Raw genomic sequence first — 14,812 nt, forward strand, 5'->3', positions numbered from 1 at the left:
TAAAAAGAAAACCATTTACAACAGAGATTCTCTGAATGGAATCTCATACGAACCTTTTCATCACCAAAATCACAAATGCTTTGATGAAATGCACACTTGACATGAATGAGACATAGAAGTGCTGTTATATTACAGTGTTTATATATACTTTGTAAGTAGTTATGTGATAAATACTGTGGGAATTTAGCTAAATTTTATATATTTTTTTATAGCTTTATGCATTACACAGTACTACAAATATGAATACTTTAAGCCACACATCCCTTTTAACCGCTGACAGCAACGGAACCATTGCGTCACTGATATTACATATACTCACCAGTTTAGCAGACTCTGCTTACCAAAGTCTCCATATACCAGATACAAACGTACTTAAAATGCTTATTGAGCAAATAAAGTCCTTGCCTATCCAATGAGAATCTATGCACAAGAGGCCAAAAGAAAAATATATCTGGTTAGATCATGATGCAGCAGTGGAGAATATATGTACAAACCAATATAAATAAATAGAAAAGCTTCATATACATGCAGGGTGAATACAAAGAACAGATGTACAGAATACAGTAAATGCATGAGCTATATTCAGTATAGGCGTGTTTACTGACAGAATGGAGAGGCTGTGGGGTCAAAGGTTTTAAAGACATCCCTCAAGGGCCTGTCTTTCTTCTTACTGTCTTTGTCCTCCTCATCTTCTTGCGGAGTCCCAGCAGCAGGGCCCACAGGTTTGTTCTGCCGCGGGTCAGTGTAAGCAGGCCGTATCAGTCCTGCTAGTGCCTGGATAGGCAAGTTGTGCACAGCGGGAGCTGCCGCCCGGACTGGCGAGCAAGGAGACGCTGGCATTACGGTAGGCACAGGAGGATTTGACGGACAGCCACCTGTGTTGCTCTCAGAGTCATCAAGTGGACTTTTTTCGTCTTTTTCTACTCCTGTTCCCTGTGACGGCGAGGCATATGGTGGAGAGCTTGGAAGCTTCGCAGACGGCTTTAGGATACTTGGTTTTTTAGGGTGCTCCTCACTTTCACGTTTCGGGGAGAGTAGGCTGTGATTGCGTGGATCGTATAAACTTATCCCGCCTAACAGCGTGGTTGGGCTTTCAAGACCTGCACCCATTGAAGACGCCAGGCGGGGAGCATATGGGGGCAACTTTTCCGACTCGGGCTTAGTGGAAGCGCCAACCGGTTGGTTTGAAGATCCACGCTGTAGCCGCGGGTCAGAGGCTCCTCCTCCAGATGTACTCTCCCTTATTCCCGGTAGCTTGGAGTCCAGGCTTCCAGACCGGCTGATTCTGGGATCAAGAGTCTTGTGTGTACGTGGGTCCACGGGCTTGTCCGGGTGGTGGTGACGAGTATCCACAGTCCTACGAGGAGGACTGCCGAGTCGCCCGACTCCCTCTTTGAAGCGGGCGGCTGCCAGACGTGGATCAGGAGGTGTTGGGGTTGATGATGGAGGGTGATCCGGTGGGGAGGAAAGACTACGGTTCAGCTGAGCATCTGCGATTAAAGGTGGGAGCGGAAGATTTATGGAGGGCTCCTGTTTGGGAATCAACAGAGGAATGAGGTCCTCTGGAGCCCAAACCACGGTCTGCGCAAACGCCGGACGCTGGAGGAGAATATCCACCCGGATGTGACTGAACTGCTTGATTTGACAGCGGGGGTCTCGCAGCGCGGCTCCAGGGCTGGGATCCAACGGGATCAAGGCTGCTCGTTCCCTTAGCTCTCTCTCACATTCGTCATCATCCTCTCTGGCGGGAGGTTTGTGGGACACGGGGGGGTTTGGGTGGCGATGAGGGTCAGGTTTGGAGGAGTCCAAAGGTTTCATCTTGCGTGGGTCTCTGGCAAGCCTGGGGTCCCCGATACCATCTCCAGCGTCTTTCCTGGGATCTGGGGGACGCTGACGTGGGTCAGCTTTTATTCGAGGATCGTTGGGCAAAACTCGTTCCTTCTGGAGTCTGGGGTCGGCTGGTCCCAAGCTAGGCTGGTTTTTCAGCATGTCATTCTGCTTCTTCAGAGTATTAACGATGGCTGTTACGCTACTGCCCTCTTCCTCATCACTGGAGTACCAATTAGGGGCTTCATCTAATAAACAGAAATTATATTAGAGTATGAACATTCAAATAGAATCAAACCGGAACCAGGGTCTTCATATTTTAAACCTACTTTGCTAATGTATTACTATTCAATTTTAAAATTGATTTGACTATATATAAAACATTATGATGCTGGTTCCCTCGCTAAAGGCCAAAAGGATTTTTCCACTGGCTTCTGGATTATTGCAAAATTGCAAAAAAAAAAAAAAAAAAGCTCTGTGACCAACAAAAGTTTATGATTCTAACAAGTTTTGTTAATCACGATAACCTTCAGAAATAAACACAACTTTTATGCATTTTAAAGCCTAAAAACAATCTGCAGAAAAGGAAAAGCTAATGTTTGGCTATAAACAAACTACACCACGAATGCATGACTTCAGAGTCATCAATATTAAGCTTCCTACAACTCTTTTAGTCTTTACTTCAAATCTACAAGTTGGAAAGTTAGAGTTAGAATATTTTGCAAGAGTGCTAGTATAAACAAAAGTATGCTGTAACAGTGAATAGATTAATTTTCCTGTTCGCTGTGATTACGTTTAACGCCCCCAACAATCTCTATAGTCCCACTTAGAAACCACTTTTTTCAAGACACAAAATATCACAAGTGATGTATTAATCATATATTTTATGTCCTAGAATAAAATGTGACAAGCCTGTGTTAACCACAGACCAAAAAAACATTTTTAAAAAACCAGTGACTTCAGGAGGATGGATCCAGAAATTCAAAAAACTAACTTGTTTCCAGGTTTTAGTACACCTGCAGCACTCTGTTGTTCAGGGTTAAAGCAATTATTGTTTCAAAATGTTTATTTCCAACATCCCACTCTAACCTTTCTCTCTGTTGGGAGGTGCAGACCCTTGTCCCTCATCCCTGTGAGAGTCAGAGTCTTGCTTGTTCTGGTTGAGATGTAAAAGCAAAGCCTTCTGTACAACCGGAAGGAAGTCCTGCATCCCACTGGAATCAGCGTTACCATGTGGCTGCGAGTCCTGCATGGGTCCCTCATCTGTAGATACAATGGAAAACAGGGCGTCAATAGATTCATATTTAATAAATATCATACTTTAAGGGCATCTATTAATGGAAAAAATACAAATTAATAGTAAATAAAGACCTACTACCTTGGGCCAGAGACTGGCTGCTAAACAAATTCTTGAAGAACTCCGAGGGCATCTGGCCCATGTTTTGGAAAGGCATGTTCATTTGCATGTCAGGCACAGGTTGAAATGGAGCCCCCTGTTGAGTCAGTGGAGGACGGTTCATGTGCTGCATGTTTCCATGAAAAGCAGGCGGCTGACCTAGAGGTGGCCTAGGAGAGCACTGGCCAAAACCCTGGGGTGGAGGTGGGCCTGGTGGGCTTTGGGGCATTCCTGGACCTGTGAATGGAAGGGGAGGGCTCCCTATGGAGCCTGGATGAGGGGAATGGGAAGGATTGGGAGGAGAAGACATCATATTGCCAGCCTGCATATCCTCAGGGCTACTGCCAAACTGTGGACCACCTTGAAACTGTCCAGCAGGGGGAGATGTACTGTTGTAGAAATTGGGCCTGCAATGAAAACCACAATGAAACATGCAACAAATGAAAGCCCAAACAAAAACATAACTTGTTTATGTAATTGTATGTAATATAATTGACACTCACTTGGACTATTGGGGGAAAAACATCTTTCTAAAATTTTCTATAATAATGAATAGGTAATCTATACAATGCCAATCTGAAGTAACTGGTTGAAACTGTGGTTCTGAACTTTATAGTTTGGCAAAACATTAGAAATAATGACCTTTATGAATGTAGAAATAATTATCTACTGTTCATTTTGACTTGTAGAATGAAAATATATTTATTGATATTGCCATCTTGTGAATGGGATATAAGAAAAAGCTAAATGATAATGCTAAAACAGGTTATATGATGTGTAAACAGACCAAACTTGACCAAATATTCTGGATGTAAACAGTCAGTGTTAAGAGGATTAAGTCAATAAATGCCAACAGTACCTTAGAGCAATCTTCTGTGCCAAGTCCACAGTAGGCTGAACTTTAATCTCAAAAAGAGAGGGGATCTTCTTGCCTCCATCCGGTGGACTTCCAGGTCCAGGAGTGGGTAACAATCCAACTCCTGGAGGTGGTTTAGGTAGTGGAGCGATTCCTTGTTTTCTCAGATCTTCTAACTCCAGCTCATCCTCATTGACAGTTTCCTCGTCTATATTTAGGATCTAAAATGTGCAACAGCAATTAGGTTTCCAATGTGTGATTTATTCATTGAATGTGACATCAAATAGTTTCAAGAGTTGATGCTAAAACGTATACCTTGATAGATGTGACAGTTTCATACCTGGACTTCTTATAAAGTGCTAAAATAACTCTAATAGAGTGGTGGAACTATGATGTCACTTTGTAGGCAAAAACCCGGAAGCGAGTTAGCATTTTAGCACTTCCGGTTCCATCGTCCCAGAGTCAATGGGTTTTCTGAACGGGAGTTTGGTTAAATCCCCTAAAATAAGGTCCGTGGTTCACACAAGCTCAAGATACTTTTAAAAAAGACGGTTGCTAACAAGTTGCTAAATGGGACTACAGGCGATGTCGGAGACATTAAACGTCATCACGCTGAACAGTTTATCAACTTACAGTATATTCCAATTGTAGTATAATTTATAGTACAATTAATTGTAGAATAACCAATTAAAGGGTTAGTTCACCCAAAAATGAAAATTAGCCCATAAATTACTCACCCTCAAGTCATCCTAGGTGTATGACTTTCTTCTTTCAGACGAATCCAGTCGGAGTTATATTAAAAATTGTCAATTTTCATTTCACTAACCCTTTAATAGTTTACCGCATTTTATATTGTTGTTCGACAATGTTTTTTTTTGTTTTCTCCCGAAATGCAACAAGTCTTCGGATGGAAGATGCTCGTTTTACCACTTACTGATGCGGAGACTCTGGGTTCGGACCATAAGGTACACTCATATGATTATTCCATGTAAACAGCACATTTACCGGCTTAGTCGCGGTGAAAGTGAAACTTAAACGATGCATAGTGCTTAAAGCCACGTTAAAATAAAATGTTTACAGCCACAAGCAGCTGTTAGAAAACATATAGATTGAGGATTTTCTAGAAGCAAAGATAAAATAACATTTTGTGTACCCATCCTAACAAAACGATAGCTGAAATGTGGTACTTTATTCCCTAAAGTAAGTTTAATCTTACCATATCCAAAAACTCGCTCACTCTGCCATTATTTAATAGATGAAATGCACTAGAATTTTACTGAATAGTCCGTGGAGACGCGTTTTTAATTAAAATATTCATATTAATCAAAGATTTATTCACTTTTAATGCACCTTATTTCGAAATGTACAGAAATACGTGCTTTCATATGTCCTTTAGTTATGATTATTTCATTTATTCACTATACTATTTATTACTAATGTCTCATTTCAGTTTTAGTTTGGCTCTAGTTTTGTATTTATTCCAGTTTATATGAAAAAGTTCATGTAGCGTAGATTAAAATTAATATACAGAGTAAATCTTTTTCACTGAAAGTGTTAAAAATAAGTTTGAAAAGTTGTGGGAAGCATGGTGGTGGTGACGTTGAAAGCGAGCGACCGTGGTGCTGTAGTTCGTTTATAGCCTAAGTTTAGCTTTTAAGTTCTGGCGCTTTTATTTTGGCTTCAGAATTCATAAAAGTTATATTATTTTGTGAAGATTATCTTGATGGACAAAACGTGTAAGTTTCATGAACTATGATTGAACACGGAGCTTATTTTTTGCGATTATCCAAAAGCCTATGGAAAAATCCCATTGGCTTTTTGTGGAGGGAACCAGTGCGATGCTAACAGCCGATCCGCCTACAAAGTGACGTCATATTTCCCCCCCTCTATTGTGACCCTGGAACTGGACAGTTACTAAGAACACATTTTATTACCCCAAGTTACTTAAAATTCTCAGCAATCAGTGTGTATTTTAAATATGCATGCAGTGCATGTATTTGTAAGAAAACTGAATATTAAGTCACAAGTTAGTCCATACCTTCTCCAAAAGTTCCTTGGTAACATCGGTTAAAGGTTCATGGGAGAACTTGCAGTTGTCTCCTTGATAACACTTTGCTCCGGTGTGAAAGAACTTGCACGGATACTCACATACACTTTAGGGTCAAGGTCCAAAACGAGAAACAAACAACAGAAAACCCTTATCTTTTTTGACTAATGTCATGTTATGATTATTTCCTACTGTTAATCTGTAAAAACCTATCCAAGAAATGTTTTGAAAGGATATTGTGCATGTATATACAGATATCTCCTTTGGTACAGTATCCCTGGACATAAAACTTGCACAGTTCTTTCTTCTTCTCTGGGACAACATTATCATGTTCAAACTTGCACTGGTCCCCCTGTGACGCATTAAGATCACGTTACAACTGAATTTTGACAAATAAAACAAAGTACTGTTTAACCCACTTTGTGTGTGATAAGGGTGAAATTAGCTTACTTTGATGCATCTACCCTCCAGGAAATATTTACAAATGTGCCTCCCATTGTGTTCAAACGTATGTTGATTAATGAATTCCTGGCTCATGATTGGCCGCTTCTTCTGGAAATTGGGTGGACCTTTAGAATCCTGTATGAGGACAAGACAATAACATGAGTGCCCTGAGATCTTACTGGAGATGGTTCACTCAAAAATGAGAAATTCTCACCCCATCTCCTCCACCCTGTTCTCCTCCTCGACCACGACCCCGGCCCCAGTTCTTGCCCTTCTGTTTCTTATTCTTGTTCGGCATTCCCCGTCCCCTGCCAATGGCACCACGACCTCTACCACGCTGCCCACCAACTATATAAAAAAGTAAAAGAAAATAATGAGAGATAACAACAAGGAATGCCCAAAATTACAGGTTTAGTCTGTTGGGTCTTCAAATGAATTCCCATGCAGTCTTTTATTTTCTTTGTTAGTGAAGTAAACAACATACACTGCTGTTGTTGTTTTTGTTGTCCCTTCATGATTGGTCTCTTGGCCTGGTCTTTAGGCCCTGCCTTGCCATGACCAGATGACTCTTTAGCATGTTTGTATTTAGACAGCTCCTCTGAGAAATCCTCCTCTTCATCATAGTCATACTTTTCTTCACTGTAGTCACTGTATTTGTCTAAATCGCTGTTCTTGCGCTGCATTGATCTTGGTGGTTTTGTGGGTTCATTTTCCCGCTGGAGACGTGGGTAGAAAAGAAAATTAACTGAAAGCTGCTGCTAATGAAATGTTAAATCCAGTACCTGACCCTGAACTCACCTGCACCAATTCTCCATCATGGTCACGATATGTTCCTTTGCTCTTCTTGCTCTTAGGTCTGTCTTGACGCTCGTGCTCTGAGTCATAGCTGTCTGAGCTGGAGCCACTGGATGGAGAGTGATGCTGAGTTGGAAAATGTTGAAAAAAGGTAAGAGAAAAGGTCAAAGCTAGTAACAGTTGCACAAAAAGATAGGACAGAACGTACCTTTTGACGGTCTCGTCTCCTTCTCTTCGACCGTCGTTTTTCTTTAATTTTCCTGTGTCGTTTTCGGGAATGCCGGTGTAACTTTTCATCTTTTTCTCTGTCTTTTCCTTTCTCTTTCTCAACCTCTTCAGACTCCTCCTTAGTTTCCTTCACTTCTTCTATGCTTATGCCTTCATCATCTATTTCTCCATCCTCCAATTCGCCATCCTCCCTATAAGATCAAACATGTTTGAGAATTTAATCAACAAAAACAATGAGCCAAGAAAGTGCTATCAAATCAGTGAAGTAGCTAAATATTCTGAGCAAAACAGTCACTAGTATTCAATGGTGTTTGCTAAGCATCATTACTATTATTGCTCACACACAGAATTAGGGGTTTATGATGAAGTTTTAAAGACTTGAGCCAAAAAGCAGCCACCCACAATCCTCTAGCAACCAGAGAGAACATCCTACAAACTGTATAGCAATGCATTGGCAAACACCCACAACAACACCATGGTATTGTGGCAGTGAGCTTTGCATAGGCCTTCAATAAATATAAAATTATAGTTACAACTTAAAACTCCTCTACAAAAACACCATAATAAAAAAAATAACTAAAAACAAAAGAATAAACAAAAAAAGTGTCTACTCTGCTCTGAAGAGCATATGCTGGATATGAACACTGCAATTTGCTTTTCTGTTCATAGTATTTAAAACAGTAATCTTTTTTTTTTTTTGGTATGTTTAAGATGAAATAAATGAAAACCTAATTTTTTTTGAGTAATTCCAGAGTCACATAATGAAGCAGCATAAACCTTCCTCTTAAATGCCCAATGCAAAATGAATGGAGCAGCAAACTCTTATTGGATTAAAACCAATACGGATGTGAATGTTTGTTTTGCCAGGTGTCAAATTCCCAACAGTTTTCCAAGCGTTAAAGTTTGAAGTGAGAACAAGGACACAATAACACTGAGAGTCTGAAGATCTCAGTTTTACTAAATTAGGCCATGACACTACAGAAGGAAACCAAGATCTTTGGGATTTTATATAGCTAAATGGCATTACATACCATAACGCAGCATGGAGCAGGCAAAATATGGCACTATGGTACCTTAGTGTGCTTTGAAACACAGAACGATTGTTTCTACATAGTTAATACAAAGTCAATGTTTGTCAATGGGATGATGTAGTGACTATGTATGTGAGATTACTGGTTTGATGACTAACTTGGTGTCTTCTGTGTTAAACTTTGAGGACAAAAACAATAGGAAATGGAAGAAAACTCAATAATTATTACAACATTTTAACCACATAGCACTTTCTCAGTATTGAACATATGAGCCATGTACTCATGGGTAAATTTAGATAATGCACACAGATACAAGGTGTTACGCTGTTGCAAAAAGTAATAAGCATGGGTTGGAGCTGCAATGAGATTTTTTTGCATCTGGATGCTGTCAAGGCCAAGCCAGCAATCTCTTTATTCAATAATGCATGCTATGTTTACACAGCACCATTGGAAATATTTGCAACTTAAGCGCAACTTACATTAATAGGATATAAATGCATCTGAATTGGGGTCAGAAATTATTCAAGAATCAGGACATAAAAATCCTCCAAAAATGGCCTAGATATTTAAAAGTGTGGGCCAAAATTATGTTATCTGCTACCTAACTTGATAAATATTTTATCTAGGCCTGTGTAGTTATGAGTTCAGAAATTATGACATTTCAATGAACTAATTCAACATTATTTCTGATAATGCCATTTGATATAAATGGACAACACTCAGTGTGATGTTATAAAAATGTTGATGATGAATCATGCACAAAAAGACCAGGAACGCATGAAAGAAAATAAATAGGGTCAAGGGTCAATTTAAGACAGACTCAGCCAACCTGGCCAACTCCAGAGCCTCCCATCACTGGCTGATAATTAAAACAGCTCAACACATGGCTTACAATGCCTCAACAGTCCTGTCATGAATCCCTACCAGACATGTTTTCCTTTCCCAGGTGGGCGGGGCGTTCCGATGGAACGTGAGTGGGCGGGGCATCGTACGCGTCGTGACTATTTACATATTCAACAGCCTTGAAACGACTTATTAACATTACTGTAATAATAACCAGCTACTACAGCCTTCTACAAAAACCCAAATGTCCTTCAAAATCAGCTAAATAAGAGCGCAAACAAGTGTGGAAAGCGATCAAAGATGAGCACAGTCACTTGCTTTCCTCTGCAACAGATATTGAAATGAGAGTACATGCAGGAAAATATGACCACTACTTAGTGATCACTAGTTAGTGAACTGGGGGAAAGGCCTGTCCAAATACGAAGCCTAACGTACTTGGGGAAAAAAACAAAATAGGTGTCAAAATATCCACATTCACTCGATATACGCACACATGAACCTGCACAGTGAAGCATTTGCAGATAAGAACGTTTACTCGACCTTTCTTCCCCTGTCAGCTCACAGTCTGTCATGTTTTTGTCAAGTACGGGGCTTGGGGGACTGGAGAAGAGGCTCACAAAAGCCATGATGGTTGGAAGCGGAACTGGCCCTTCTCCGCAACCAGAGTAAGGAGCATCAGTCACTCGTTGGCTGAAGGTTTTGATATAACGTTACTGACAGTCTGGAGAAAAACTCACGGTTTACGCGTCTCAACAACACATGAGACGCTTAACAGACATTATATCCGCTCTCATGTTTAACACTGTCTCAACACAGCTTTGATACCCTCAGCTTTGTTTATGTCCCCGGCGGTTTCACAGATGCCCTGGTGCGAGACTGCAGACGCAGAATATTGTGTTTATGTTCGAAGGCTTTTTCTGGTTCTTCCACGGACATGGCGCCCGCAACATTTTCGTGAAAATGGCTGCGAGGATCTTGCAGAAGCCAGTGGTCCCGCCCAGTTTGTAAGCGGAGCCAATCGCTGGGTTTTCCGCCGTGGCGAAGCCACAAAGACTCGCTCTGCTATTGGTTGAAGCACTGGCGCCTAAGCGCGAGAACAATTTTCTGTTAATCTATTGGCTATTAAGGATGCCATCATTTTGAGCTCGCCGTACATGTTAGGATGACGCACTATTTATATTCTTATGTTTATTACTTTATTAACGGTTTTGCTTTTCCTTTTATTTGACCAATATTTATTTTTCCTGAAGCAATGCGATGTACTAAGCTCTTGTACGTGTTTTGGAATTTAATAAACAAGAAAACAAATAAATACATACATTTAAAGACTAAATATTGAACACGACTGCGATTCAAAAATAGCCCAAGATCTAAGTGAAACAGATGGAGCAAAATTAAACAATGTATAAGCTTAAAAGTTTAAAGGAATAACTCACATTCCCAAAGTAATACCAATGTACTACATAAAGAATTTGTCATAAATAGCCTGTTTATTTTGTGTAAATGAATGATTACAAGTGAAGATGACAATAAAGTATGTATGTTAGACTGCAGAAAAAGTTATACAAGTTCCACTACATTTACAAACTCTTTAAACAGTGATCAACAAGCTTAAGCATAGACTTTTGATACCTATAGAGATGCAGACATTGTGTACATACTATACTTGAGATTCAATTCTACACAAATATGAAAATAAAAGTATTTGTCTGTGGCCAAAATATAATAATAATAATAATAATAATATATGGTTTGGAGTCACACTCGCCTTAAATATTTTATGTTTCCTGAGAGGTATTCATTAAATTCAAAGATAAGGATGCTTCTGATTCATTACTTGTGTCTTTTATCTCATCTTCGGGTGGTTTTGATGTCTTTTGCCATATGAATATAAATAGTACAGTTAGGCACGCTGGTAATACAAATCCAAGGAGAAAGGCAATCATTGCAGTAAGTACATGTTCTGTAATTTGTGACAGAAACAAAGATTTCTCCCCTGAAACAAAAAGACAGAGCAAGTCAGTTGAGTTTTCACATATTTTATCATTATGCTCCTATAAATTATTCATGCCCTTGTGAGTGACTTACCATAGGTTATCCTCATTTTCCCATCAATGCTTAAGTGTTCAATCTCACAGGTAACATCGTGGCCGCTCACGTTACTAAGGCTAAGATAGGAGGTCATCTGGAAAGTGCCATCCTTGTGAGGGAGTATTCCAGTAGTTGATACACCAAAATAGATTGGCCTTGCTTTTTGGGTCCAGCGTACTTTAATGATGTTTGGATAAAAGCCACGCACAACACATTTAATATATTCCTGATCCTTTTCTCCTCCAGACGACACATATAATGCAGGTTTTGCTACATTTGAAAAGTAAGCAATTGTTTATCAAATTTGCAATGTGAAACCAACTGAATATAAACAGAGAATATACAGTATATGTACTTTAAACATATTTATGCATCAAAAGTATACATCCAATTTACAGTGATAGACATATACTGCAGATTTACCTGCCCTGGAGAGAGAGTTGTTGGACTTTAGGAAGACAGTTTTCACTGCAGAACACACCTTTACTAGTCGTGCCTCTTTTCTCTTAATGTATTCTTTGCTCTTTCTCTCTTCTGCTAAAAGCTGACCAGATTCACTCGTAGCAACCACAGCTTCTTTCACCAAATCCACATGCATGATATCTCTGCCATCATACCCATAGCGCCAGAAACGGCTTACTTGTCCTTCATTGTTGAATGCACATCCAATGAACTGCTGGTATGCATGTTCTTCTAAAATAAATAAATTGCAAAATGGTTACTACTAAATATCTATAGATCACATGCAGGTAATTTGATGTTAAAATATACACAGAACCTATTTGCACTTGAAATTTTTGTTAAGCCTTTGTCTTATAAATTTCACAGTTTAAAGTTAATAAATAAGCATATCTGGACTGATGTTTCCTTTTTGGATATGATTCAGGCTTGCACACAATCTCCTTAAAACATTTACCATTGTTTTTTTGTTATATTCTCCCACACAATATTACATTAAATATAAAAAATATATTGGACAAAATGTCCTACCTGCTGCAAGGATGGTATTAAAGAAAGCCATGACGAAAAGAAAAACTTGCATTTTGTTTTGTCAGTATTCACAACACTACAAGTTGAATTTCAAACTTGAAAGTAGGTCTTTTATATGCTGTGCCGTAATGGTGCAATCAAGTTATTTTCCACCTACCACTTTTATATTTGCAATCACTTTATATGGGTTTAATCTTTAATGAACTGACTAAAATTCTTAGGGAAAAAATAATTCCAGCCTGTAAAAGGAAACCATGGCATATCAAAAGTGAAAGTATGGAAAGAAAAACTGGTCAAGACATCATGTGATTGTCATGTGACTGATATTTTATCGGTCGGTTTTAACAGGAACACATTGGCTTTTGGTTACTTTCTGTGAACCAAACTGTGTGAATGGCAAACATGGAAATCATACAGACATTCACATTAATACTTCTGCTTTCTCCTCAGATCATCATGTGGACAGGTGAAGTTATAATATTGCTTTGTTTTCTCATCCCTCCTCTTCAACAGGAAGTAATGCATCATTTAGACAACAGGAAGATAAGAATCTTAGCATGTGTAAATCCATTGCATTTATTAATTTGAAAATACTGTACTGCTTAATAATATTAATGAATAAGTTGTTGTTTTTTTAGACTACCAGACAGCAAATATTCTGGCCTACACACGGACGATGGAGAATGGCTCCATAGACCAAGCGCTGGTTGTTTTGGTGAATGAAGCCACATTTGCATACTTCGACCAGGCAAAAAATACATTTGTCTTGCGTCCCAGTGCAAGCGCTGGGTTCTCAGTTTTAGAAGACAGCGATCGCTCGTTCTGCATGAATGAGGTGCTAGCAGGATTTTATCGACAAACTAATTACCTGGAGAAACTCAAACAAGAAACAAATTCATCGAAAGCACTTTTGGGTAATCTGATCAGAAGTTATGATGTCATTCTAAACCGACGGGGGAACGAGATGCTGCGATGACATCATCGCTTTGGGAACACCAGGCAGCACAAACATCTTCCATCGAGGACCCCTTGAAAAAGGCCTGAGAACAAGCCACTGCTCTCGTAGAATGAGCACGCACCCCTAGAGGCAAAGTCAAGCCACGCGCCTCATAGGCTAAAGAGATAGCCTCCACTATCCAGTGTGACATTCACTGTTTAGTGACAGCAGAACCTCTGCTCCTACCACCAAAACACACAAACAACTGGTCAGATCCACGCCACCAAACCGTGCGGTCGACATAGATCCTAAGTGCCCTAACTGGACAGAGATTCAGGCTAACTGACCCCTCTTCAACTGGGGAAAAAGCCTCCAAGACCACTTGTTGAAAACGAAACGGAGTCGAAGCAACCTTCGAAACATAATCAGGCCTAGGTCGCAAAAAGACTTTGACCAGCCCCGGGGCAAAGTCCATACGTGAAGGACTGACGGATAGAGCCTGCAGATCCCCTCCTCTCTTAAGGGAGGATAAAGCCAAGGTCAAGAGCTTCTCTGACACAGACTCCATCGGTTCAAAGGGATGGCCTGTCAGGCCCTCCAACACAATTGATAAGTCCCAAGAAGGAACTCGAGCTGGGCGGAAAGGCCTAAGCCGTCTCGAACCCTGCATAAAACGTGAGACCAGGGGGTGACGACCAACCGAAACACCTCCTACGAGTGCATGTCCCGCCGATATGGCCGCCACGTACACTTTAAGAGTGGCGGGGGTAACCCCTTCAGAGAAACGACTCTGAAGAAACTCCAGTACTGAACCGATAGGGCAGTGGACTGGATCCAAAATACGCTGTCTACACCAAGAGGCAAAAAGTCTCCACTTGAAAGCATATAAGCGTCTCGTGGAGGGAGCCCTAGAATTCATAATAGTGTCGGTAATCTCAGCCGAGAGACCAGAACACATTAGCGTACCCCACTCAGGGGCCACGCCCATAACTTCCATAATTCCGGTCGAGGATGCCAAATCATGCCCCGAGCTTGCGTTAGCAGATCGTGTCTGAGGGGAACCTCCCATGGAGGACCTGAGGAACTTCCTGTGCCTCCTGACGATCGGGATGTGAAAGTATGCATCCTTTAGATCGATGGTCACGCGTTCTGTTTCGGTTGGAACGTACGCCTGATTCTCCCGTATAGGATCCCGGAGCACCTGAGTGGCGGAAAAAGCTATAATGGGAAGATGTCCGATTGTCCTGTCGGGCCTGCCCACCACCCCAAAAGTGGGAGCTTTGGAGGCCGTCATAAACGGGCCATGCTCGCATGACCCTTGGGCTTT

The 14,812-nt window shown here is 40.6% G+C and overlaps 3 protein-coding genes across 5 annotated transcripts in view; 1 reads left to right on the forward strand and 2 right to left on the reverse strand.

The window, feature by feature from the left end:
- Positions 1–10,452, reverse strand: LOC107754576 (zinc finger CCCH domain-containing protein 6-like). 3 transcript variants are annotated; one of them, XM_016571069.1, is made up of 12 exons: positions 10,008–10,452; positions 7,574–7,769; positions 7,369–7,491; positions 7,055–7,286; positions 6,785–6,918; positions 6,577–6,705; positions 6,364–6,478; positions 6,118–6,227; positions 4,083–4,300; positions 3,203–3,630; positions 2,917–3,090; positions 1–2,075 (listed from the first exon to the last, which is right to left on the reverse strand). In XM_016571069.1, the coding sequence occupies exons 1-12, from the start codon at positions 10,091–10,093 to the stop codon at positions 598–600; spliced, it is 3,423 nt and encodes a 1,140-aa protein (XP_016426555.1). In that variant the 5' UTR covers positions 10,094–10,452; the 3' UTR covers positions 1–597. The 3 variants fall into 3 exon arrangements, with proteins under 3 accessions (XP_016426555.1, XP_016426554.1, XP_016426553.1); XM_016571068.1 differs by having other exon boundaries at positions 3,206–3,630; positions 7,574–7,784; positions 10,008–10,451; XM_016571067.1 differs by having other exon boundaries at positions 7,574–7,784; positions 10,008–10,451.
- Positions 10,453–11,233: 781 nt separating this feature from the next.
- LOC107754580 (H-2 class II histocompatibility antigen, A-F beta chain-like) lies at positions 11,234–12,705 on the reverse strand. The gene is made up of 4 exons (XM_016571072.1): positions 12,549–12,705; positions 11,982–12,251; positions 11,556–11,828; positions 11,234–11,463 (listed from the first exon to the last, which is right to left on the reverse strand). The coding sequence occupies exons 1-4, from the start codon at positions 12,598–12,600 to the stop codon at positions 11,246–11,248; spliced, it is 813 nt and encodes a 270-aa protein (XP_016426558.1). The 5' UTR covers positions 12,601–12,705; the 3' UTR covers positions 11,234–11,245.
- Positions 12,706–12,886: 181 nt separating this feature from the next.
- The window catches only part of LOC107754581 (HLA class II histocompatibility antigen, DP beta 1 chain-like), a 5,010-nt gene continuing 3,084 nt past the window's right edge, over positions 12,887–14,812 (forward strand). The window contains exons 1-2 of the mRNA XM_016571073.1: positions 12,887–13,014; positions 13,187–13,462. Of these exons, the coding sequence (XP_016426559.1) occupies positions 12,942–13,014; positions 13,187–13,462 (349 nt within the window). The 5' untranslated portion in view covers positions 12,887–12,941. The remainder of the gene's footprint in view (positions 13,015–13,186; positions 13,463–14,812) is intronic.

Source organism: Sinocyclocheilus rhinocerous, unplaced genomic scaffold, assembly GCF_001515625.1.
Source record: "Sinocyclocheilus rhinocerous isolate Xijiao unplaced genomic scaffold, SAMN03320098_v1.1 scaffold3489, whole genome shotgun sequence".
Lineage (NCBI taxonomy): Eukaryota > Metazoa > Chordata > Actinopteri > Cypriniformes > Cyprinidae > Sinocyclocheilus > Sinocyclocheilus rhinocerous.

What these genes read in the sequence shown, in the direction of transcription:
- LOC107754576 (XM_016571067.1), bottom strand. Translation starts at nt 10,093, where the DNA reads ATGGCTTTTGTGAGCCTCTTCTCCAGTCCCCCAAGCCCCGTACTTGAC. An exon ending in GGAGACGAGACCGTCAAAAG is followed by an intron (nt 7,492 to 7,573) that starts GTACGTTCTGTC and finishes TTTCCAACTCAG; the next exon opens with CATCACTCTCCATCCAGTGG. An exon ending in TGGAGGGTAGATGCATCAAA is followed by an intron (nt 6,479 to 6,576) that starts GTAAGCTAATTT and finishes AATGCGTCACAG; the next exon opens with GGGGACCAGTGCAAGTTTGA.
- LOC107754580 (XM_016571072.1), bottom strand. Translation starts at nt 12,600, where the DNA reads ATGCAAGTTTTTCTTTTCGTCATGGCTTTCTTTAATACCATCCTTGCA. An exon ending in TAATACCATCCTTGCAGCAG is followed by an intron (nt 12,252 to 12,548) that starts GTAGGACATTTT and finishes TATTTATTTTAG; the next exon opens with AAGAACATGCATACCAGCAG. An exon ending in GAAAATGAGGATAACCTATG is followed by an intron (nt 11,464 to 11,555) that starts GTAAGTCACTCA and finishes TTTTTGTTTCAG; the next exon opens with GGGAGAAATCTTTGTTTCTG.